The sequence below is a fragment of the Chiloscyllium plagiosum genome, chromosome 7 (assembly GCF_004010195.1).
Source record: "Chiloscyllium plagiosum isolate BGI_BamShark_2017 chromosome 7, ASM401019v2, whole genome shotgun sequence".
Taxonomy (NCBI): Eukaryota; Metazoa; Chordata; class Chondrichthyes; order Orectolobiformes; family Hemiscylliidae; genus Chiloscyllium; species Chiloscyllium plagiosum.
The window spans coordinates 61,229,075-61,252,829 of record NC_057716.1 but is presented as its reverse complement, the minus strand read 5'-3'; the positions used below and the strand labels follow the sequence as shown (position 1 = coordinate 61,252,829).

Below are 23,755 nucleotides of genomic sequence, written 5' to 3'. Positions count from 1 at the left end.
TAGGTGAATTGGCCATGCTAAATTGCCCATAATGTTAAGTGCATTAGTCAGGGGTACATATGGGGAATGGGTCTGGGTGGGTTACTCTGCGGAGGGTCAGTGTGGACTTGTTGGGCCGAAGGACCTGTTTCCATTCTGTAGGTAATCTAATCTAACCAACGTCCTGCACAGCCACAATACGACTTCCTAACTCCTGTACTCTGACCAATAAAGGAAAGCATACCAAACACCTTCTTCACTATCCTATCTACCTATGACTACTTTCAAGGAACTGTGAATCTGCACTCCAAGGTTGCTTTGCTCAGCAACACTCCCCAGGACTTGCCATTAAGTGTACAAGTCCTGCTAGGATTTGCTTTCCCAAAATGCAGCACTTTGCATTTATCTAAATTAAACTCTGTCTGCCACTCCTCAGCCCATTGGCCCATCTGATCAAGATCCCGTTGTACTCTGAGGTAACCTTCTTCGCTGTCCACTATATCCAATTTTGTTGTCCAATTTTGGTGTCATCTGCAAACTTACTAACTATTCACATCCAAATCATTTATATAAATGACAAAATGTAGTGGACCCAGCACTGATCCTTGTGGTCCTCTACTGGTCACAGTCTTCTAGTCTGAAAAACAACCCTCCTCCACCACCTCTGTCTCCCTTCAAGCCAGTTCTGTATCCAAATGGCTAGTTCGCCCTGTATTCCATGTGATCTAACCTTGCTTACCAGCCTACCATGGGAAGCCTTGGCTGTTATAGTCTGTCTTTAGCTATGAAAAGTGAGATTTCATTTAAAATGTAAACTGTTTTGTTAATTCTTGCACAAACACATGGCCTGTCTGTTCTTTTGCCTTCTTTGAAATTGTACCAGTCAGTATCTATTTTCTACCCCTTTTTTTAAATTAGATTAGATCCCCTACAGTATGGAAACAGGCCCTTAAGTCCAACAAGTCCATGCCGACCTTCTGAAGAGTAATCCATCCAGACCCCTACCCTTGACTAATGCACCTAACACTACGGGCAATTTAGCATGACCAATTCACCTGACCTGCACATCTTTTGGACTATGGGAGGAAACTGGAGCACCCGGAGGAAACCCATGCAGACACGGGGAGAATGTGCAAACTCCACACACACAGTTATCTGAGGCAGAAATTGAACCTGGGTCCCTGGCGCTGTGAGGCAGCAGTGCTAACCACTAAGCCACCGTGCCACCCCCTTCTTGTCACTTTTATTTGATCTGACAAAATGTATCATCCTTCATGTTTCTGCATTGTATTTCATCTGCCATGTGTCTGTATTCCACCATTCTATGTCCTCATAAAATCAATTACTATCTTCTTCATTATTTGCTTAATCTCACTTTTTATAATCTTATTAATTCGAAAGGATGTATTTTCAGATAAGTGAGGCCCTTATGCAATGCAGCACATTTTCCATTTCTTCAAATGGGTCATGAAGTCTCGTCAGTACTTGATTCAAGTTGGGGTTCTGGTCCTCTGACTCCATGTAATTCTACAGTGCAAAATTAATTTTTTTTAGCTTACTTACAGTGTGGAAACAGGCCCTTCGGCCCAACGAGTCCACACCAACCCACAACCCACTCAGACCCATTCCCCTGCACCTAACACTACAGGCAATTTAGCATGGCCAATTCACCTGACCTGTACATTTTTTTTTTGGATTGTGGGAGGAAACCAGAGCAAACCCACACAGACACAGGGAGAATGTGCACACTCCACACAGGGAGTCACCTGAGGCAGGAATTGAACCCAGGTCTCTGGCGCTGTGAGGCAGCGGTGCTAACCACCGTGCCACCCACTAATCTTATGGATAGTTTGCAAATATCTGCTTCTTAACAAATAAAGTTTCTCAAATGTAGTCCCATGCCAAATTTCTCTAGTTTGAGTGAGTGAGACTCTATTTAAACTGAGTCATCCAACTAAAATAACTTAGGGACATGTTGATCTACTTGTCACTTCTATTAATGCTAGATTGTTATAAGTGAGATCTGGCCCCAGAATATCATTATTCAAGTCAATATAATGGTCCAAGAAGTAGCTACAAAGCTGTCATTCTGCATCAATCCATGATTTGGAGGAACAGAAACACTGGGGCATTAGTCCACAGAGACCAAAGTTTTTTTCTGCCTCCATGACTTCCACCAGCTTCTTAAAAAAAAATGGAGTTGCACCCAAATTGAACTTCTTGAAATCAAAACTCAGCTGTTTTGAAAAATAACTTGCCCCAAATCTCAGCAGTGCAACATTTTGACAACCAAAACATCAGCATTTTGGATATATGCAGCAGGTCTATTAGCATTTATAAAAGCAAAACTTAGATAAATAGCTTGATTACAGAGATTGCCAATTGTAGGAGCAGAAGTAGGCCATTCAATCCATTGAATTTTTCCACCATTCGATGGATGACACTAATAATCCTCAACTGCACTTCCCTGCTTTATCCGTATAACTTTGATTCTCTTAATAATCAGAAACTTATCAAAATCAGCCTAAAATCAGCCTTGATAATCCAGTCTTAACAGCCCTCTGTGGTAAAGAATTTCATAGATTCACTGCCCACTGAGAAAAATTCCCTCAGGTCTGTCTTAAGTGGGTGACCCTTTACTCAGAGATTGTGCCCCACAAAGAGGAACAACCTCTCTGCATCTACCCAGTCAAGCTCTCTAAGAACAGTTTGAGAGTTTTGATCATCTCATTTGTCGTTGACAAATCTAAGGATTCTTTGTCTCATTTGCACACAACCTATCAATATATGGTAACTGAAAAATGGCCAATTGCTTTCATTCATCTTTCAGTCTTATGGAGGATATGTCACATCAATGGTACTTGGAACTGGCAGTAAGGTGTTTAAATGTGGAATTGCAGTTGCCCCCGTGTCTAACTGGACATATTATGGTATGTTCTAATTTTTTTTTAGCATCTTGATAATTTTTAATGTACCCAGTAAGTATATTCAATTAAAATTTGTGCCTGTGCCTGGTGGTCTAATCTACATCTGACCTCTCTGGTGATAGCTGGCTAAGTGGTAAGTCCTGAAGAAAGAATCCACTTTCGATTTCCTTGGATGATTTAGTCAAATAAGAAAATATGATGGTGTATTTTGATAAGATTTCTGCAACCTACAAACTTAACAGAAACTGATCTTTCAAAAGAATTCCTGATTGTAAGCTTATGTTTTACAAAAACAAGTAATTACATGAATTCGCATTTTGAGCTGTACATCGAGCACTTTTAAACTTTTTTTAAGATGGGGGGGCGGTTGGGAAATGTCGTGTATGAAAGTTTTAAAATATTAAATATCTATATTTTCAAGGCATAAGATTGATAGTGCATTCATAGGGAAAAGTTTATGGGGCAGAATTTCAGGTATGTCAGAGCATGAAGATATGAGCTGCCAACACCAGCCGCCTCTGCCTACCGGGCTGCAGATTCAAGCTAAAGTTACTCTGTGCAAGGGAGTCCACTGTCACCCTACAATGGTGGCTCTGCAGCTGCAGAAAAGACAGCTCAAGACGGAAGTACCCTCCTGCTTCCCTACCTGTCACAGCTGCCTGGAGCTGCTTCTGTCCAGGAGGGCCTTCCATTGGTTCTCTACCTCTGAAAACCCACCTGCTAGTGAATAATTGGCCAATTCAGAGAAAATCACAGCCAACTGATGGTTGTAACTCCCACTTGCTGTCCAAATTGAGCTCTTCAAGCCAGAACTAAAATCCTGCGTGTAGTCCCTTGAAAAATATGATTTTTTATGATTAACTAATGCATTCTATTAATTTTCAGAACTTTTATACTTTAATTGATACATTTTGTATCTTGGAATATGTATAAGTAATGGGATATAACATTTCAACTTGCAATTTTTTTCTGAAAAGTAGCCTCAATGTAACTATCCTACATCAACATATACACAGTCACATCATACGTGCACCATGTTCCCTTTGAGCAAGTTCACAGAAATGTAATACAATTTTCCTACTTATTTCTTTTAAGGCACTTTTTCTTATTCCACAGCTCCCATTTCATTTTGGACCCGGTTTCCATCTGTAATTTAATCTGGTCTTCCACTTTTTCTCTACTTGTTTGAAACCTGCATAGATCTTCCATTTCCATTCAATTTCAATCATTTCCTCCCCAGTTCAATCGAGCACTTTTCTCTCTTCCCTCAATTAACATCATAATGACATGGCTGCTACTGTAAAGTGAGATTTCTCTGTCACTTAACATTTACCCTCAAACTCAATATAAACTCTCATTATTTTTCTTCTTCTTTTCTTAATTGAACCTGGTGCAGTTCTCTCTCCTTTAAATCATGTGCCAATTAATATTTCTTTCATTTCAGTTCAGTTCTGGGATTTTCATGTCTTCATCTGTGTAAAAGACAGGAGGGATTTAAGATTCTAAGAATGGTTGGTGAGGTCTAAGTCTATGATTTCCACCCAAGTTACATCTTGTAGGATTAATGTGCCCAAGATAAGAATGAGGGTAGAAAGTGCCACTCTGCAATCCAGACCATTAAAGGAGTGGGTATTTCAAACTCAATAATTTTGGTGGAGTCATAGAATCATACAGCATGGAAACAGACCTTTCAGTCAAAGCTATCCATGCCAACCAAGTTTCCCAAACTAACCTAGTTCCATTTACTTAGTCATTCTCCTTGAAACGTTTCTCTCCACAGATGCAGCTAGATCTGCTGAGCTTTTCCAGCAATTTGTTTTTGTTTCCATTTGTGTACATTTGGATATATCCCTCTCAACCCTGAATAAAAACCGAAAGGACTGCAGATGTTCTAAATCAGAAACAAAAAGAGAAATTGCTGGAAAAGCTCAGCAGGTCTGGCAGCACCTTTTTTTTTTTAGATTAGATTACTTTACAGTGTGGAAACAGGCCCTTCAGCCCAACAAGTCCACACTGACCCGCAGAAGCGTAACCCACCCCTACCCCTACATTTACCCCTTACCTAACACTACGGACAATTTAGCATGGCCAATTCACCTGACCTGCACATCTTTGGACTGTGGGAGGAAACCGGAGCACTCGGAGGAAACCCATGCAGACACGGGGAGAATGTGCAAACTCCACACAGTCAGTCGCCTGAGGCGGGAATTGAACCCGGGTCTCTGGCGCTGTGAGGCAGCAGTGCTAACCACTGTGCCACCGTGCCGCCCACTGAGTTACATTGAGTTTTTTGGAGGGATATTTTGCTGCGCTTCCTAGAGAGATTTCCCATTGCATGTTACCAAACACACCTGTTTAACTAGCTATCAACTCCCATGTGACACCGTGCCGCCCACATGTGCCACCGTGCCGCCCACCTGTAGAGAGAATCCAGAGTTAACACAGAGGAAGTGTCACTTGACCTGAAATGTTAACTCTGATTCTCTGCACAGATGCTGCCAACCTTGCTGAGCTTTACCAGCAACTTCTGTTTTTGCTCCCTCTCAACCCTTCCTATTCATGTGCCTGTCCAAAAAAGTTTAACTGTTGTAATGACCTGAATCTATCATTTCCTCTGGTAGTTCATTTCATATACGAACCACCCTCTATATGAAAAAGTTACCCCTCAGGTCCCTTTTCAATCTTTCCCTTCTCATCTTAAAATTATGCCCTCTAGTTTTACAGGCCCTCAGAGAGAGCCATTATTGTGCCTCCTTTAGAATCAGGAACCTTTTTGACAGAAAAGTCTAAAAGTGGTTGCCAAATTGACGTGTAATATTTAGAAGGTGTGTGATAATTTAAAATATGTTTTAATGTAGTCATTGATGACTGGACTTGTGCAGAGAATTTCCTTCCTGTTTTTCTAAGTGCAGCGGTGACCATGTTACATGGCACGTGTCATGGTATTCCCACTCGCAAGATATCCTAACTATCAGCTCATTAAGAGTTGATAGATAGCAAATAGGGTTGGAAACTCATCTATTAGGCATGTTGGCAAGTGTGACAGGTCTCCAGGAGATGTTGGTTGGTAAGTTCTGGATCTTGAGGACCACAGGCTGAAGGTTATTCCGAGGGAATCTAATGGTGAGAAAATAAAAGATTTATATCCTGGTGTCTCAGGGAGATTAGACAGGGTTCAAAGCCATGAAAGGGGATCTGGCTTTCAGAGGCCATCTGCTTGTCAGCAATTTGGGGCAATTTGTCCACTATGTGCAGGCTCAAAAACCCTTTGAATAATACCAGCAATTTTTTTGAAATACTCAAAAAAAAATCAAACAAACTTACCCAACTATCCTCCTGTTGAAGAAATATTTAACATTCTTAATAACTCTCACTCTTATCCAAATAAACAAATCTGATACCACAGTTTTGAGTTTGTATAAAGTCAAAAGAAGAACATGATTGGAAGAACCAATCAAACAAAAACACAGTTATGTTCAGAAGAACACACAGTCATGTAACAGAAGAAAACCAATTGACCCATTGTGCTTGCATCAGTTATCCAATGAGAATCATAACTAGGGACATTTGCCTTTTTCCCAGACACACCGGATGATTATCTGAACTGAGATAATGCTCTCTTGATTGCCTCAATTGGTTGCTTCTACCAAATTTCTCATCAGTGCATTCCAAATCCAAATGTGAAAACATTTTTTCTTGCATCACATTTGCAAATTGCTTTAAGTCTGTTTCCTCGTCCACTACAATGAGTGGAAACCATTTCTCCTTATCTACTTTATCAAACCTCTTAAGGTTCTGATACCTTCTATCAGATTTCCTCTTAGCTGCCTTTTCTCCACAGAGAACAGTCCTAATATCTTATATCCATCCTCATAAACAAAGTTTTTCATCCAGGAAACTATTTTTATAAACCTCTTCTACATTTTCTCAAATGTGTTTATATCCTTTCAATAATTTGATGCCCAGAACTGTACTAAATACACCAGCTGGTATTTGTAAGAGTCCTCTTCACTTTCAGTATAACCTCCTTGCTTTTGTACTCTCTGTATCCCTATTAATAAAGCTAAAGATACTGTATGCTTCATAATTGCTGTCTCCACCTGTAATCTTCAGTAATCTATGCACAAATACATGCAGGTCCTTCTATTCACTAATGTCACCTTCAGTAATCAATGTTCATAGTTTATAATGCTTCCAAATTTCATACTCTGGAAATTTTGCAAATTTCTCCTGCATACATTAATAGATATAATTGAAGCAGAGGACCCAATATCTATGCCAGGTAACATGCCCTACTGCCACCTTCAGTAATCTATGCACATATACATGCAGGTCCTTCTGCTCCTATATCCCTTAAGTACCCCCATTTTATATATCTGTTAATGTCCTTTCTATCAATTTGCTTCACCTCACACTACTTTGCAGTAAACTTCATTTGCCATCTATCTGCACACTCCATTAAATTGTCTATGTCCTGTTGGAGCACAAAACTATGTTCATAGTTTAAAATGCTTCCAAATTTCATACTCTGGAAACTTTGCAAATTTCTCCTGCATACATTAATAGATATGTTTGAAGCAGAGGACCCAATACCTATGCTAGCTAACATCCATTTCAAACCTTCCTCCAGTGTGAAAAGTATCCGATGACCATCGCTTTCTGTTTCCTATCATGGGCCAATTTCATATCTACATAAGTACTTCCCCTTTTAATCGATACCTGAAACTTTTCTCACAAATCTATTGTGTAAAATTGTATTGAATGCCTTTGAAAGTCCACATGCACCATATCAAACTATGCCGTCACGGCCTTATTTTAATTCCTATCTTCTTTTTCATTCAGGAAACTCTGGATTTGTTTGCTGTCCCTTTCAAGTGAATATACGTTGCGTGTACTCAAACCATCTCCTCTTTGAAGAATGCCAATTGTTCAGTTACATTTTTTCACATCAACCTTACGTCTGTCTGACCCAGCACTGCCCTGTTCAACTCTGCTCTTCTCAGTTAATTATTTTTATTCAGGGTTTCTTATTATTGTTTTCTATCATCATCCTAAACCTTATAATTCAGTGATCCCTGTAGATAATTCCCCATTTTTATTTAATTCAATCACAATGAATAGGAAGGGTTTGGAGGGATATGGGCCGGGTGCTGGCAGGTGGGACTAGATTGGGTTGGGATATCTGGTCGGCATGGACAGGTTGGACCGAGGGGTCTGTTTCCATGCTGTACATCTCTATGACTCTATAACCAGGTCCAACTGCATCCTTCCAGTTGTATGAGACACATACTGCTGTTGGAAATGTTTTTGAACACAATCTAGGAATGTTTTTCTCTCTCTCATTTAATTCCAATACTGTCCCATCTATACCGGGGTAGTTAAAGTTCCCAATTAAAGTTATTTTGTACTGTTTGAATCTCTTTGTAACTTCACTGCAGATTTGTTCCTCTACATGCATTTCACCACTTAGGTTTAGTCTACAGATCACCAACTAATATAATCACACCCTTTTGTTCCTTATTTCCCGCAAGATTGATTCTGCCCTTGAACCCTCTGCAACGAGATATCTTCATAGATATTTTCAAATTAACCTGTTCAGATATGTTATGCCATACCTCTGGAATAAATGGGATGTGAACTTGGGTCTCCTAGTCCAGAGACACTGTCACTGTGCCACAAGAACACTAAATTTTTCAAGTTGAGATCCAATGAGTAATGAGATGTATCAGAAATAATAACCATATCAAGAATGTAATGAAGATCTATTGTCATGAATGACAGAGGAATCAGGAGATGCATAACACAATACACAGGCAGTTAACATAGGCATTGAAATTGTTTATTCAAATGATATGGCCTGATCCAGAGAAGAAACCTGATTTTCATGAATTTGAGTATATCTTTTACTGATCCTTTGAATGAACATTCTCTGTGTCTCAAACATTACAGATAGTATGTACACTGAACGTTACATGGGCTACCCAACAGAGAATGACAACCTTCAGTTCTACAAGGTGAGCCACACTGGGTGAATTTATTATTACTCTCCAGACCGGGAATCCGCAGGATCAAGTGAAATGCTGGTATTACATTCGTCTATTGTTACTGTCTCCTGACCTCAATACAGGGTAAATCTAATGAGTGCAAAAGCATCTTTGTATGTAATTTAATCAATTTTTCAACATTGTTGAGGTAAAATTTAACCCAATATTGTCTTTCTGTCAGTTTGTAGTTGCAAACAGGATGCAATGGAAAATCAACTAATGAGCCCAAAACAAAAATAGGCTACATTCTTCTTGACCACATTGGTTGTACTACCTAGAAGCATAGGAACAGGAGTAGATCATTCAGTCTATCAATTTAATACAAAGTTAAAAATCACACAGCACTAGGGTTATAATCTAGCAGGTTTATTTGGAAGCACGAGCTTTCAGAGTGCTGCTGCTTTCTGTTTTTATTTCAGAGGTGTAATAGGCTTTGAGCAATGGGCAGATATGTCAGAACAATAGGAAGGTGTGTGATATGATGAAGGATAGGAGAGACTGAATGACAGAAAAATCTCCTTAGTTCAGAAAAACCGAAGACATTTCAGGCGTACTATTGTGGAAGTTCCCATCATCAGAACATGAGACAGAAAAACTGGGAGAATGGATTCCTCACAGGAAGCAGAGGAAGTGTCATCTAGATATCTTTTGGAGTGGTTCATTTTTGTGAACAAGGCAATCACAAAAAATTGAGATGGAGAAGACAAGGAAGAGAAGAGTTGGAGATGGACCGTATGAAAATGAGAGAATAATTTCCTATTCAAATTTAGTTAATCCTTTGTTTTTTAAGATGACTAACGGCAAATTTGCTATTACGCTTCAGTGCATATAAAGGTAAAGTTACGATTGGACTACTGTCTTATTAAAGAGAATTGACTGGTGGTGCTTTACCACACCTCAGGCAAAGACAAAGTTTGAGAATGAGAGTCTTTCATTGTAACCTCAGCTGACTTGGGAATTGAACCCAGCTTGTTAGCATCGATCTGTAAGTAAGCCATTGAGCCAACTGAGCTAACTAATTGCAAAATCATAAATTGCTGGAGAAGCTTAGCAGGTCAGGCAGAATTTGTAGAAAGAAAGCAGAGTTAATGTTTCGAGTCCAGTGACCCTTATTAAAAACTCAACCAACCCCCGTTCAGTCCTAATATATGCAACCCAATTAAATATATTAAGTCTCGTTCCAGATTTATTTTTAATTATGTGTAATCATTATAATGTGTTTGTAAAAGATCTGTATTTTGTGTCCTGTGTATTAGCATAAAATCACAAACTATTCTGGCTACCTTTAAATATGTTTCTACTAGAATGAACCTAGAGATTTTTTTTATTCAGCATCGCTCTGTCAAAGAAAAACATGTTTTAAAACGTATGCACCTTTTGTAATTCTTTTAACATTTTTGTCTTAGTCATCACTTTCTAACTTAGCAAGTTTTCTTTTATTCTTATAATTATTTCCCAGAATTCTACTGTGATGGAAAGAGCTGAAAATTTCAAACTTGTTGATTATCTCCTCATCCATGGGACAGCAGATGGTGAGCTTGATAGATTCTGAATCGTCCGGTATCTTAAGTAAATCACAGTTATATTTAACTGCAGATCGGAAACCAATCTGCAGGGCAAATACTGAGCAAGCAATAATACTTCATTATGAAACATTAGACATCCTATTAAACATCTGAGTAATTGTCTGTATATATCGACAGATGCATATTTGTTCAATTTAATGCATTATCTTTAGGTAAGCATTATGTCAGTGACAGATTTTTCGAATGTGTCACTTGGAATTATCACTTCCAGCTAATATAACTTGTTTGCTTTAGCTTTGACCTATCAAGCAGACTGGAATATAATTTCAATAATACACTCTGTTTTTCAGATAATGTCCATTTCCAGCAGGCAGCACAGATTTCAAAGGCTCTTGTTAAAAAAGAAGTAGATTTTCAGGCAATGGTACGTTAAAGCTTAGCAGTTACTAAAATGTCACCTTATGCACTTTATGCCTTATTATTCTTATTTGGATTATTTTTCGTATGGAATCACAGAATCATTACAGGACAAAAACAGGCCACTCAGCCTATTGTATCTGTTTCTACTCTCCAAATATGTATTGCACTTTGTGCCATTCTTCCATGTTCTCCCCATATTTCTTCTAGATAACAGTTACATTCCCTCTTGAATATAACCCATGGGATATATTGGTTCTTGCTGGAAAGGTGATGGTGTGTTAAAGTTGCAGATATCTTTAATGCACAAATTGCACAACAATTTCTGGTTATTAAGAGTTGTGCTGTGAGCTGTAATTTTCGAGTAATTCATAGAAATCTCAGAATATTTAAAACACAGAGGCCATTTAACCCATTATGCCTGTATCAACCTGCAAAGAATTACCCAGCCTAATCATACCTTTCTGCATGAGGTACATAGCTCTGTAGATTTGGGCTTTTCAAGTAGGCGTCCAAGTACTTCTTTAAGTTTAGGTTTCTACCTGTACCACCTTTTCAGACAGTGAGACTCACTTGCCAACCATGTCTCTGAGTAAAATATTGCTTCCTCATCCTCTGTCTAATCTTGCTCCATTGATTTAAATTTGTGCCTTTTTTTAAACACTTCTGCTAAAGTAGATAGGTTATCCTATTTATACTATCAAGTCTCTTTATAACTTTATGCACATTAATTAAGTTAACCTCGGTCTTCTTGGTTCTAAGCAAAGCAATCTGTATGTATTGGGGGTTTTATGGCATAAAACTCCTTTCATTGAGTTATGTAAGTTCAATATTCTTAACTTAGAACAACGGAATCTTCAGTTGTGCCTGATCTCACAAGGTATGAACGACTTGTGTTTACAAATCTCGTAGAATTTGTTAAGAAACATATTATATATTCTTAAAAGCAGTGAAGATAGATACTTATCCCACAAAGTCAAGGATTCCTTGTGCGCTAGCAGCACAGATAATGCCTTTTCCTTCTCTGAAGCAACATTATGTTGAGCTGTATTACAGAAGAATTTCTCCACAAAATCAATGGTGAAACTATGCTGAGTAAGACTGAGTTTCCAAACTTTGATCTTTAATCCTAACTCCTACTTATCTCTTATTAAAAAATAATCCAAACTAACCCTTTCCATAAGAGTCACCTGCTTTCAGTCCATCATTTAATTAGAGGCATGTAGACTGAGGGAAATGTATTTTTCTTTTATTTTCTCAACCTCCCATTCCATTATGAATAAATGACATAGCCTTTTAGGTGCAGAACAGTTGTACAACCAATGTGATATCTCCTTATCAATAATTCACACACTTGTAAACAATTCACTTAAACATCCTACCAAAACTAAGGCAATGCAAAATAGATGTTAGTAATAATTCTTATCAGTGTCACAAAATAGCATTCAAAAATATAGGTATTCTGTCCCATAGTTAATCCATCAATATGTATTAGGTTAATTCAAAGATAGTGTTTTGTCAAATGAAAAATTTAAAAAGTCATGGTGAGTTAAATTGCTGGAGAAACTCAGGTTTGGCAGGATCTATGGAGAGAAAACAGATAACATTTCGGGTCTAGTGACCCTTCTTCAGGACTGTTTGTGGCTAGAAAGAATTGGTACATTTGCTGAAGGTGGGATGGGGGTTGGAGATGGAGTTCACAACAGGTGAAGATGAAGTCCAGAGAGAGAACAACAGTTGGACAGAGAATGGAAAAAGATCAACCTGGGAAGATCAATTGCTGCTAATACAGTAGTTGTGATGACAAGACCTGATGCATGGGTGTTGGCGTAAAGACTTGGGAGAAGGTACTCAGGCCCTAAAAATATTGACCTCAATATTGAGTGCTGAAAGCTGCAAGATCTCCAGAAAATGAGATGCTGTTCTGCCTGCTGGTACTGAGCTTTGCTGGAGCACGGCAGCAAGCCTGAGACAGAGGTGTTGACCACGAACAGTTATACCTGTCTCTTTGTGGGGTACATGGAATATTCCTTGTTCCAATTCTACTTGGGTTCCTGCCCCACAGTCTTTTCTCCCATACATCAATGGCATCTTCGATGCTGTTTCCCCCTCTAGTCTAGAATTAGAAAAGTTTATCAATTTTGCTTTCAACTTCCACCCTGCTCTCACCTTCATCTGGTCTATCTCTGACTCCTCCTTTCCCTTCCTTGACATCTCTGTTTCCATTTCTAGGGATAGACTGGCCACTAATATCCACTACAGACTCATCAATTCCCACAGTTACCTTGACTATACATCCTCACACCACAAAGACTCCATTCCGTTCTCCCAGTGTCTTCGTCACATGTTCCGATGGTGCCAAGTTCAACAAGGTGGCGTTCAAAATGTCCACTTACTTCCTGAACCGAGATGGACCACAGTGGCTGACAGGGTCCTCAGCTGTGTCTGACCCGTCCCTTGCACTTTGGCGCTCAGCCCTTCTCTTCCCTCCCACAATGGTGATAGGTTCCACCTTAGTCCTCACAACCCCACCAGCATCCACATCCGAAGGATCATTAGCTAACATTTCCACCACATCTAGTGGGATGCCACCACCAGACACATGTACCCCTCCCCTCCCTGGTCAGACTTCCGCAGTGACCATTCCCTCCAGGCCACCTTCATTGTTCCTCTTCTCGTCTACATCCAACATCTCCCATACCCCTACGACACCTTCCCATGCAATCACAGAAGATGTAACACTGGCCGGTTTGCTTTCTTGCTCCTCCGTATCCAAGGCCCCAGACACATCTTCCAGATAATGCAGTGATCTTCCTGCACTTCACTTAATCTGTTCGACTGTGTTCACTGCTCACCAGATGGTCTGCTGTACACTGGGGGTACATAATGCAAACAGCTTTGCAGAACACCTACATTCTGTCTGCAAGAGTGGCTCTGATCTACCTGTTGCCTGACCAACATCTGTCAGAGATTTGCTGCTGGGCACCAGTAAAGCTCAGAAGAACAGCCATTCATTTTCCAGTTAAAGACCTTGCAGCCTTCAAGACACAATGTCACTGTTAATAATTTTAGGGCCTGACCACTTTCTCTCATGGCTTTTCCCCAACTCCACACACCAGATCTTGTTATCACAATGGCTGCTATCACAACCATCCCATTATCAGCTATTAATAGTCCCTATTAGCAACTTTCGATTTTACCAGCTGACCTTTACCTATTCCTTTGTCTGCTCAACTATTGTTCTCTCTTTCTCTGGGCTCTATCTCTAAATATTGTTTACTCCTCCATCCACCCCCACTCCATCTTCAGCACATAAACAAACCTCTTTTAGCTACATTACGTTCTGAAGAAGGATCACTGGCCCCAAAATGTTAACTCTGCTTTGTCTCCACTTATGCTGCCAGACCTGCTGAGTTTTTCCATCAATTTCTGTTTGTGTTTAGCGTCAAGACTTAATGGATTTCCATAATGTTGCCCACTAAATTTGTCACAGAAAATCAGTGCGGGTAATTAAGGATGTAAACTTGTTTTCACAATGTGACAATTGCTAATACAATCCAATCAACTTCCCTGGTCTACAATGGAAACAATCTCATTCTGCCATGATTTGGAGATGCCGCTGTTGGACTGGGGTGTACAAAGTTAAAAATCACACAACACCAGGTTATAGTCCAACAGGTTTAATTGGAAGCACTAGCTTTCGGAGCGCCACTCCTTAATCAGGTGGTTATGGAGTACACAATTGTAAACACAGAATTGATAGCAAAAGTTTACAGTGTGATGTAACTGAAATTATACATTGAAAAATACCTTGATTGTTTGTTGAGTCTCTCATTTGTTAGAATGACCACGATAGTTTCACTTCTTTCATATGTAAATCACAAAATTCTTTTTAAAAGTTACATTCTTAGGTTAACTGTAACAATTGGTGTCAGCCTGATAAGATGTTAAGATGTTTAAAGGTGTTAGCCCCCTGTGTTCCCTGTCTGTGCCATAATATTTAGACTGATTCTAATCTAAAAAGTGAGTTAACAGAGTCTTACATACAAAGTTTTGTGATTTACAGCAGAGTTAACATTTCAGGTCAGTAGGGTCATTGGACCCAAAATGTTAACTCTGATTTCTCTCCACAGTTCTTTGTGTTTTTTTCCTTATTATAAGTCCGTCTTTTTTTCCCATTTCTTAAATCACCTTAGAAGAGCTGCACACTGCGGTCCTGGTGATCACTGTGCTTTCAAATGCACCAATTTCCTCACAATGACGCTCAACAACTTACAGGGTAAAATATATTTGAGCTGAAGCATGCAGAAAATTGCTTAAATTATGAGATAAGACATACTCAGACAAGATGCCCTCCATTTTGGTAGGATCCACTGTATTAATATACAATTAATGACTGTGAATATAGACCATAGAACAGTATAGCACAGGAACGGACCCTTTGCATAATATTGTGCCGAACATGACGCCAAATGGAACTAATCCCTTCTGCCTGCCCTTGGTCCATATCCCTACATTCCTTGCATATTCATGTACTCATCTAAACATCCCTGAAATGTCCTTATCGTATTTGCCTCCACCACCACCCCGGCACTGCGTTCCAGACTCCTACCATTCTTTGTGTAAAAAAACTTGCTTCTCACGTCTCCTCTGAACTTTCCCCCTCTCACCTTAAGTGCATGCCCTCCCTCGTATTAGACAATTCAACTCTGGGGAAAAAGATTCTGACCATCAATGCTATCTATGCATCTCATAATTTTATAGAGTTTTATCAAGTCTCCCCTCAGCTTCTGCTGCACAAGAGAAAACGACTGGAGTTTTTCAAGCCTCTCCTTATAGCTCATACCTTCAAATCCAGGCAGCAGCCTCATAAACCTCCAAAACCTCCACATCCTTCCTGTAATGTGGCAACCAAAATTGAATACAAGCATGCCATATGCCTCCTTCACCATCCTTTCTACTTGCATGGCCACTATCAGGGAGCAATAGACTTGAACGCCAAGATCCCTCTGTACATCAATGCTGTTCATAGTCCTATTAACTGTATATTTTTCCTTAACATTTCATCTCCAAAAGTGCAGCACCTCACACCAGGATTAAACTCCATCTGCTATTTATCTGCAACTGATCCATATCCTGCAATTTCATTTGACAACCTACCACACTATCCACAACTCCAGCAATCTTTGTAACATCTGCAAACTTACTAACCCACCCATTTACATTTTCATCCAAGCTCATATATATATATATCACAAACAGTAGCTCCCAGTACGGGTCCCTGTGGAACATGTAGCTCCAGCCTGAAAAACATCCTACCACCAGTACCGTCTGCCTTCTATGGGCGAGCCAGTTCTGAATCCACACACCTAAGTAACCGTAGGCCCCATGCATCTTAAACTTCTGGATGTGTCTGCCTTAAGAGACCTTGTCGAAGGCCTTACCACCATGTCGACAATATCCACTGTTCTACCCTCATCGATCACCTTTGTCACCTCCTCAAAAGATTTATTCAAGCTAGTAAGATGAGACCTACCCTGCACAAAGCCATGCTGACTGTCTCTAATTAGGCCATGCTTTTCCAAATGTGTCTAAATTCTATCCCTAAGAATTCTCTCCAATAGCTTCCCAACCACTGATGTGAGACTCACTGGTCTATAATTTCCTGGATTATCCCTACTTCCCTTCTTGCTCATAGGAACAAGATTAACTACTCACCAGTCCTCTGCAACCTCTCCAGTGGCTAGTGAGAATATAAAGATCTTGGTCAAGGCCCCAGCAATCTCCTCTCTTGCCTCTTTCAGTAATCTGTGGTAGAAACCATCTAGAGTTGAAAAATGTGGTGCTGGAAAAACACAGCAGGCCAGGCACCATCCGAGGAGCAGGAGAATTGACGTTTCAGGCATAAGCCCTTCTTCAGGAAGATTCTCCTGCTCCTCGGATGCTGCCTGGCCTGCTGTGTTTTTCCAGCACCACATTTTTCAACTCTGGTCTCCAGCATCTGCAGTTCTCCCTTTCTCCTAGAAACCATCTAACCCTGGGGGCTTATCCACCTTAATGCTGTTCAAGAGATTCAACACCACTATTTTCTTGATCTCAAAATGCCCTTGCATATTAGCATGCTCCACACAAATCTCACTATTCTCCAAATCCTTCTCCTGGGTGAATAGTGATGCAAATACGTATTTAGGATCTCACACACATCCTCTGTCTCTCAGTACAAGTTCCCTCCTTTATCCTTGTTATTGTTTTGTCTTTAATGCATCTATAGAATGCCTTGGGATTCTCTTTAACTCTATTTGCCAAGATCATTTCATGACTTCTTCTTGCTCTCCTAATTCCCTGCTTGAGTACTTTCCTGCTTTCCTTATATTCCTCACAGACCCTGTCCAATTTTAGCTTCCTAAACCTTGCATATACTGTTTTTTTCACCTTTTGACTAAATTGAAAACCTCCCTCATTATCCTAGGATCCCTTACCTTGCTATCCTTCCTCCTTACTGGAACATGCCAGTTTTGAACTCTCACAAGCAGGTCTTTAAACAATTCCCACATGTCAAGTGTGGATATAGCCCATTCCTGATGAAGGGCTTATGCCCTGCTCCTAGGATGCTGCTTGACCTTCTGTGCTTTTCGAGCGCTACACCTTTCGATCTGATCTCCAGCATCTGCAGTCCTCACTTTCTTCTGGTCAAATTTGGGTATGTCTGATAACAGCTCCTGTCAGCTAATATTCCTGAGCTCCTGCCTAATACTGACATAATTTGTCCTCTCCCCAACTTAGTATCTTCCTGCGTGGGCTTGACTTATCCTTGATCATAGCTGTCTTGAAACTTAGAGTGGTGAACACCATTTCCAAAATGCTCTCCCACTGAAAGGTCAGTCACCTGGCTAGGCTCATTAACCAGGAAAAGGTTCAGTATGGTCCGTCCTCTAGTTAAACTATCCCCATACTGTTTTTACCTTGTTTAAAGAAACCCTCTTGGAAGCACGGAAGAAATTCTTCACTGTCTAAGCATCTTGCACTAATGGAGTCCCAGTCAATATATGGGAAGCTAAAGTCACCCACTGTAACAAATTTGTTTTTATTGCATTTTTCCATAATCTGCCTATATATTTATTCCTCAAGCTCTTAGTGACTGTTGGGGGTTTACAGCATAATCCTCCAAACATTTTCCACACAGCTGACTTTGGCAGGAATTAAGTGGAATCCCCATGTTTGTTTGGAAGCAGGGTTTTAAACTAAATTTCTGGCAAAGCAGGAAAGATGTATACAATATTGTGTGCATGTGTTTGTGAGTATGTATTTATATGTGTGTGATTACTCAGGAGTAACAACCTCAGGGCACTTTGTTGGAAAGTTATCCTGGATTAATTCTTTATTCTCCAAAAAAAGCAATGACAGATGTCCACCTTTCTGTCATTTTTTTTCTCTGTGATGTAGGTAACTTTAATTATTTTGAGTGACCCATGTAAAGGAAAAAGTAACTCATGAATTCAAATGGCTGATGCAGTGAGATTAATTCTTATTATCCACGTCAATATGTTTCCATTTCATTCAGTTTTATTGCAGTATTGACTAAAATTGGAAGCAAGACTTATTTTGCTACTGTATAATATAGTTTGCACATATTGTTATTCAGAAAACAATTAATTTGATCTGTACATCAAATTTAGTTTAGTGTTTTAGGCACTGATTATCTTTTACATTTACGTTGCCCAAGGTATACCTATAATAAAAAGGCAGCAATTCTGGTACTCACTATCAATCTTAAACAGTATTTGCTTAACATAAAGCATGCCTATTTTTTCAAGGAATAGCTGATTAGTTTTAACACTCTTCATACCTATAAGTTATTGTATTGCTTACTATGATATAAAGTTAAGATAATTGAAAAACAATTAAAGTCAGCAAAAAGTTTTACATGAAATGAACAATCGTGGAATTGAAGATAGATTAGTAATCCAGTTAGCAGATGAAGACATTCATTCTTACAAAAGACATAAAGGCATAGTTATATGATTGAAAGTGAATAGTACAATGAAGGTCACCATAGTCCCACCAGACCAAAAGGCAGTTCTCTCACTTAACATGAGAATGGTTTAACCTGAGGGTCACCCCACCTCAGGCAAGAGAGAAAGAGAATCCTTCATGGTAACCTCAGCCAGTGTGGGAATTGAACCCATGCTGTTGGCATCACCACATTGTGATCTGACGCCTATAGTGTGAGAGTGGGCAATGCATTTGTTTGTAAAGTTAACTATGATCTCATGAAAATGACAGAACAGAGTTGAGCCTTATTCCTGTTTCTCTATGGTTCAAATTAGAATAAGGCTTTGTGAGGAGTGACTGCAGAAGACAGCAGATATTTCATTTATAAGGATTTAGATTAGAATGGATAGAGGAAATACTCATCTATCTAAGTATAACTTAGTTTTCTCTTTTCAGTTAAATACAGGCTGTGATAAGCCAAGCTCAAACAGAGAGCAAGTTGGAGGTAAAGATAGAACAATGAGGGAATAGACATTCACTTAAGCTGATGATTTTCAAACTAAAATTATTTATGTTGAAATAGACATTCCATGCTCCTTGGCATGGAAGATAAATACAGAATGTTAAAATATGGTTATGGATTTCAGCATGAGTATTGAACATGGTTAGAGGAAGTGCCCAACAGTAAATATGGACATCAACAATTCTAAATAGGAAAACTATGGTATGGAAAATTCAGGCACTTAGGATAATTTCAGAATATTAAGAAGAGATTTAAGAAAACCTTATGCAATTGATTATTGGGAGGATTAGAAAAATCAACGTTCTCAAAACAAGATAAATACTGATTTTTTTTTTCTTTATATTTCAGTGGTATACAGACAAGGACCATGGTCTAAGCGGTCTTGCCTACTCTCATCTGTATGTCCACATGTCCAATTTTCTACGGCAATGTTTTTTTGACAATTAATGCAGGAAAATATTTTTCAATAAATGGCAAACAATGCTGATTCCATTAAGCTACTACTTCAAGCATTTATGTTGGGAAAATACTATAATCTACGTCTTTAAAGTGTGTGTTTATTTTGTTCCAGCCAAAATAAAGATTAAACCTCTATATCGAAATGATTAGCATATTATTTGCAGTTTTTGTGCAGTTTCCAGTTAGCAATGTTACATAATTTTGAACAAACACTGCACTTTGGATCTCCGGTAAATATGTTGTCATGATTGCAGGTCTCATTAAGAACTAAATATTTTGAAAAATGAACAACTTGGTATAATTTCTTACTAATAAATAATAACTATTTTTACTCAGTGCAAGCTTCAGTCTCTTCTAAAGTGCCAGTTCTGTGAAGAAAAATAATCAATCACAGTTAATATTTCTGAAGAGGAATTAGCTTGCAGCTGAGATTTAGAAGTTTCATTAGAGGGTAAATTAATTGATTCTGTTCTAGCATGGAGTTGTGCACCAGATCCTTGTTATCTGTGGGGAGGTAAGGGCTTAAACTTCCCATGGATAACAATTCTGAGGCCAACCTTGTAAGTACACGGATGCATGGGTAGAGAATCAGTGGATTACGAGGATGGAGTGTACTCAATAAGGAGGCAGGTCAGAGATATAGTATTCAGTATTATACTTCTCTCTGATTTATGACCTGTTGAAACACTACACACTTTCAAGTTTGCCACATTATTAAATTTGGTCTTTTTCATGAAGAATTATTATAAGACAATGAAAAAGTTGCAATGTTTGTGTCATATTTCACACGGTATCACTTAGAGTCATACAACATGAAACAGACCCTTGAGTCTAGCTAACCCATGCTGTCCTAGTCCCCAAACTAGTCCCACTTGCCAAAGTTTGGCCCATATCCCTTCAAACCTTTCCTTTTCATGTACTTATCCAAATGTCTTTTAAATGTTGTAACTGTACCTGCATCCACCTCTGGAAGTTCATTACACACATGAAGCACTTTGTGTAAAAAAAATTTCCCCTTTTTAAAACTTTTTCCTCTCACCTTAAAAATATGCCACTTAGTTTTGATCTCACTCATCCTAGGGAAAAGACTCTTCCTATTCACCTTATCAATGCCCCTCATGATTTTGTAAACTGCTATAAGATCAGTCCTCAACCTCCTACACTCCAGTGAAAAAAGTTCTCAGCCTATTTTTATAACTAAAAGCCTCCATTCCTGGCAACATCCTAGTAAATCTTTTCTGAACCCTCTCCATTTTAAATAAAATCCTTCCTATAGCAGGGTGACCAAAACTGCGCATGGTACTCCAGAACAGGTCTCACCAACATGCTGTAAAACCTCAACATGATGTCCTAACTCCGATACTCAAAGCTCTGAGCAATGAAGACACGCATGCTAAACCTTCTTAACCAACCTGTCTACCTGTGAAGCAAATTTTATTCGAGAGGAGAAGGTTGAGAGGTGACTTAGAGTCATAGAGATGTGCAACATAGAAACAGACCCTTCAGTCCAAGTTGTCCATGGCGACCAGATATCCTTAACTAATCTAGTCACATTTGGCAACACTTGGCCCATATCCCTCTACCCATCCAGATGCCTTTTAAATGTTGTAATTGTATCAGCCTCCACCACTTCCTCTGGTAGCTCATTCCATACATGCACCACTTAATTGAGACATATAAGATAATTAGAAGGTTAGATAGGGTGGACAGTGAGAGCCTTTTTCCAAGATGGAGATGGCTAGCACAAGGGGACATATCTTTAAATTGTGGGGTGATAGATATAGAACAGATGTCAGAGGGAGTTTCTTTACTCAGAGTAGTAGGGGTGTGGAAAGCACTGCCTGCAACTCACCAACTTTAAGGGCATTTAAATGGTCATTGGATAAACATATGGATGAAAGTGGAATAGCATAGGATAGATATGCTTCAGATTGGTTCCACACGTTGGTGCAACATCGTGAGTCGAAGGGCCTGTGCTGTGCTGTAATGCTCTACATTCTAATTATGTATCTGAACCTCAAAGTCTGTTCTACCACACTACCCTTGGCCCTACCATTAATTGTATAAGTCCTGCCCTTGTTTGTTTTACCAAAATGCAATCCCATATATTTATTTAAATTAAACTCAATCTGCTACTGCTTACCCCAATTATTCAGTCAATCAAGATCTCTTTGTAATCTTAGATAACCTTCTTCACTCTCAACTATTGCACTAATTTTGCTGTTATCCACAAATTTATTAACCATGTCTCCTATGTTCTTATCCAAATCATTTATATAAATGACAAACAAAAGTGGGGCCAGTACCAATCCCTGTGGAACCCCGCTGGTCACAGACCTCCACTCCAATAAACAACTGTCCACAACCACCCTCTGTCTCCTACCATCAAGCCAATTTTTGTACCCAATTGGCAACGTCACCCTGAAACTTGTATAATCTAACTAGTTAGTCTATCATGTGGAACCTTTACAAATATCCATGTAAATAATATCTACACTCTGCCCTCATCAATCTTTTTGCCTACTTCCTAAAAAAACTCAGTCAAGTTTTGAGACACAATTTCACTCACAAAACCATGCTAACTCTCCCTAACTATCCTTGCCTTTCCAGATGCATGTAAATCCTATCTTTCATAATCAACTCCAACATCAATGTCAGGTCACAGGTCTACAGCTCCCAGATTTTTTCTTACATTCTTTCTTAAATAAAGGCACAACATTAGCCACTCTCCAGTCCTCAGGCACTTCAGCTGTGGTTATAGATGATACAAATATCTCTGCCAGGAGCTCACTGATCTCTTTCCTAATTTCCAACAATGTCCTAGGATATACTTGATCAGGTCCTGGAGATTTATCCACATTTTGTGTTTTCTAAGACCTCCAGCACTTCCTCTTCTGTAATGTGATTTGTTTTCAAAATATCAATAAAAATTTGACTATTACAGCACAGAAGGAGACAATTCACTCGTTGTCACAATGCTGGTTCTTCGCACTATGCAAATTAGTCCCACTGTCAAGTTTTCATCCCCATATCACTGCAAATTTGTCCTTTTCATGTACATGCCCTACGGAATCTGAATTCATCATGCTTTCAGTGTTCTCAGTCTCAGCACTTGCACTAAGCTTGTGCTCTTCTTTCAGTACTAAGATTGCTACCTAATTAGCTATGCTCCTGAGCCTCATCTTTAACATGTAATAAACTGGAACATCCAGCAGAAGATGATATGCAAGGAGTTCCCCTCTCCACAACAATGTTTTAATAGTCCCCTTTTCAATGAAGATTTAGATTCCAATTCCAACTTGGATCTGCAAGTGGATGCCATATTTATGCTGTTTCAGAAAACTCCTCTGATCTAACCATGTGCACCTCCGTTCTCCACACAGGCCCTGGCCATGTGCTTACACTGACAGATATGTTTGTGGTTCAATAGATCATAGAGGAACTCTAGGAAAAATTTGAACCAACATGGCGCATTGGTTTTATGCTGGCTTTTTCAACAAATATTAACAAAAACTATGATGAGATTATATATACGTGGATGTGGATTTTTAAGGCCATGGTGTTACTACTGCTGAGTTTTCCTTGCCGTGTTATTTTACAAACGACCCATGCTGAGACCATCCTTATTCTTTGCTATGGTAAGGAATAGAGTCAAGTAAAGCATGAAACGTTACTATTCACAATAAATATAAGATGCCACAAGATAGAAAATAATGTTTGTATAATATATTCATTATGCCATATTAATTGGATACTTTAAAATCCTGTATTAAGATTGAGGCAATTTATTAAAATGAAAAATACTCACCAATATATTGTAATTTGGGCTTTAGAGTTAGCAAGATTAATAGACACGTGGTCAGCATTGCTATCACATTCTTTCATTTG

General features: G+C 39.1%; 1 protein-coding gene across 3 annotated transcripts in view; it reads left to right on the top strand.

Annotated features, from left to right (window-relative positions):
* Positions 1-20,008, top strand: part of LOC122551633 (dipeptidyl peptidase 4-like) — an 83,551-nt gene extending 63,543 nt beyond the window's left edge. For 2 of the 3 annotated variants that reach the window (XM_043693869.1, XM_043693870.1), the window contains 5 exons: positions 2,810-2,909; positions 8,856-8,920; positions 10,410-10,482; positions 10,827-10,900; positions 19,757-20,008. In XM_043693869.1, the coding sequence (XP_043549804.1) occupies positions 2,810-2,909; positions 8,856-8,920; positions 10,410-10,482; positions 10,827-10,900; positions 19,757-19,855 (411 nt within the window). In that variant the 3' untranslated portion in view covers positions 19,856-20,008. Of the gene's footprint in view, positions 1-2,809; positions 2,910-8,855; positions 8,921-10,409; positions 10,483-10,826; positions 10,901-15,089; positions 15,132-19,756 lie in introns of those variants that run through there. The other variant, XM_043693871.1, reaches the window with a different exon arrangement.
* Positions 20,009-23,755: the final 3,747 nt, after the last annotated feature.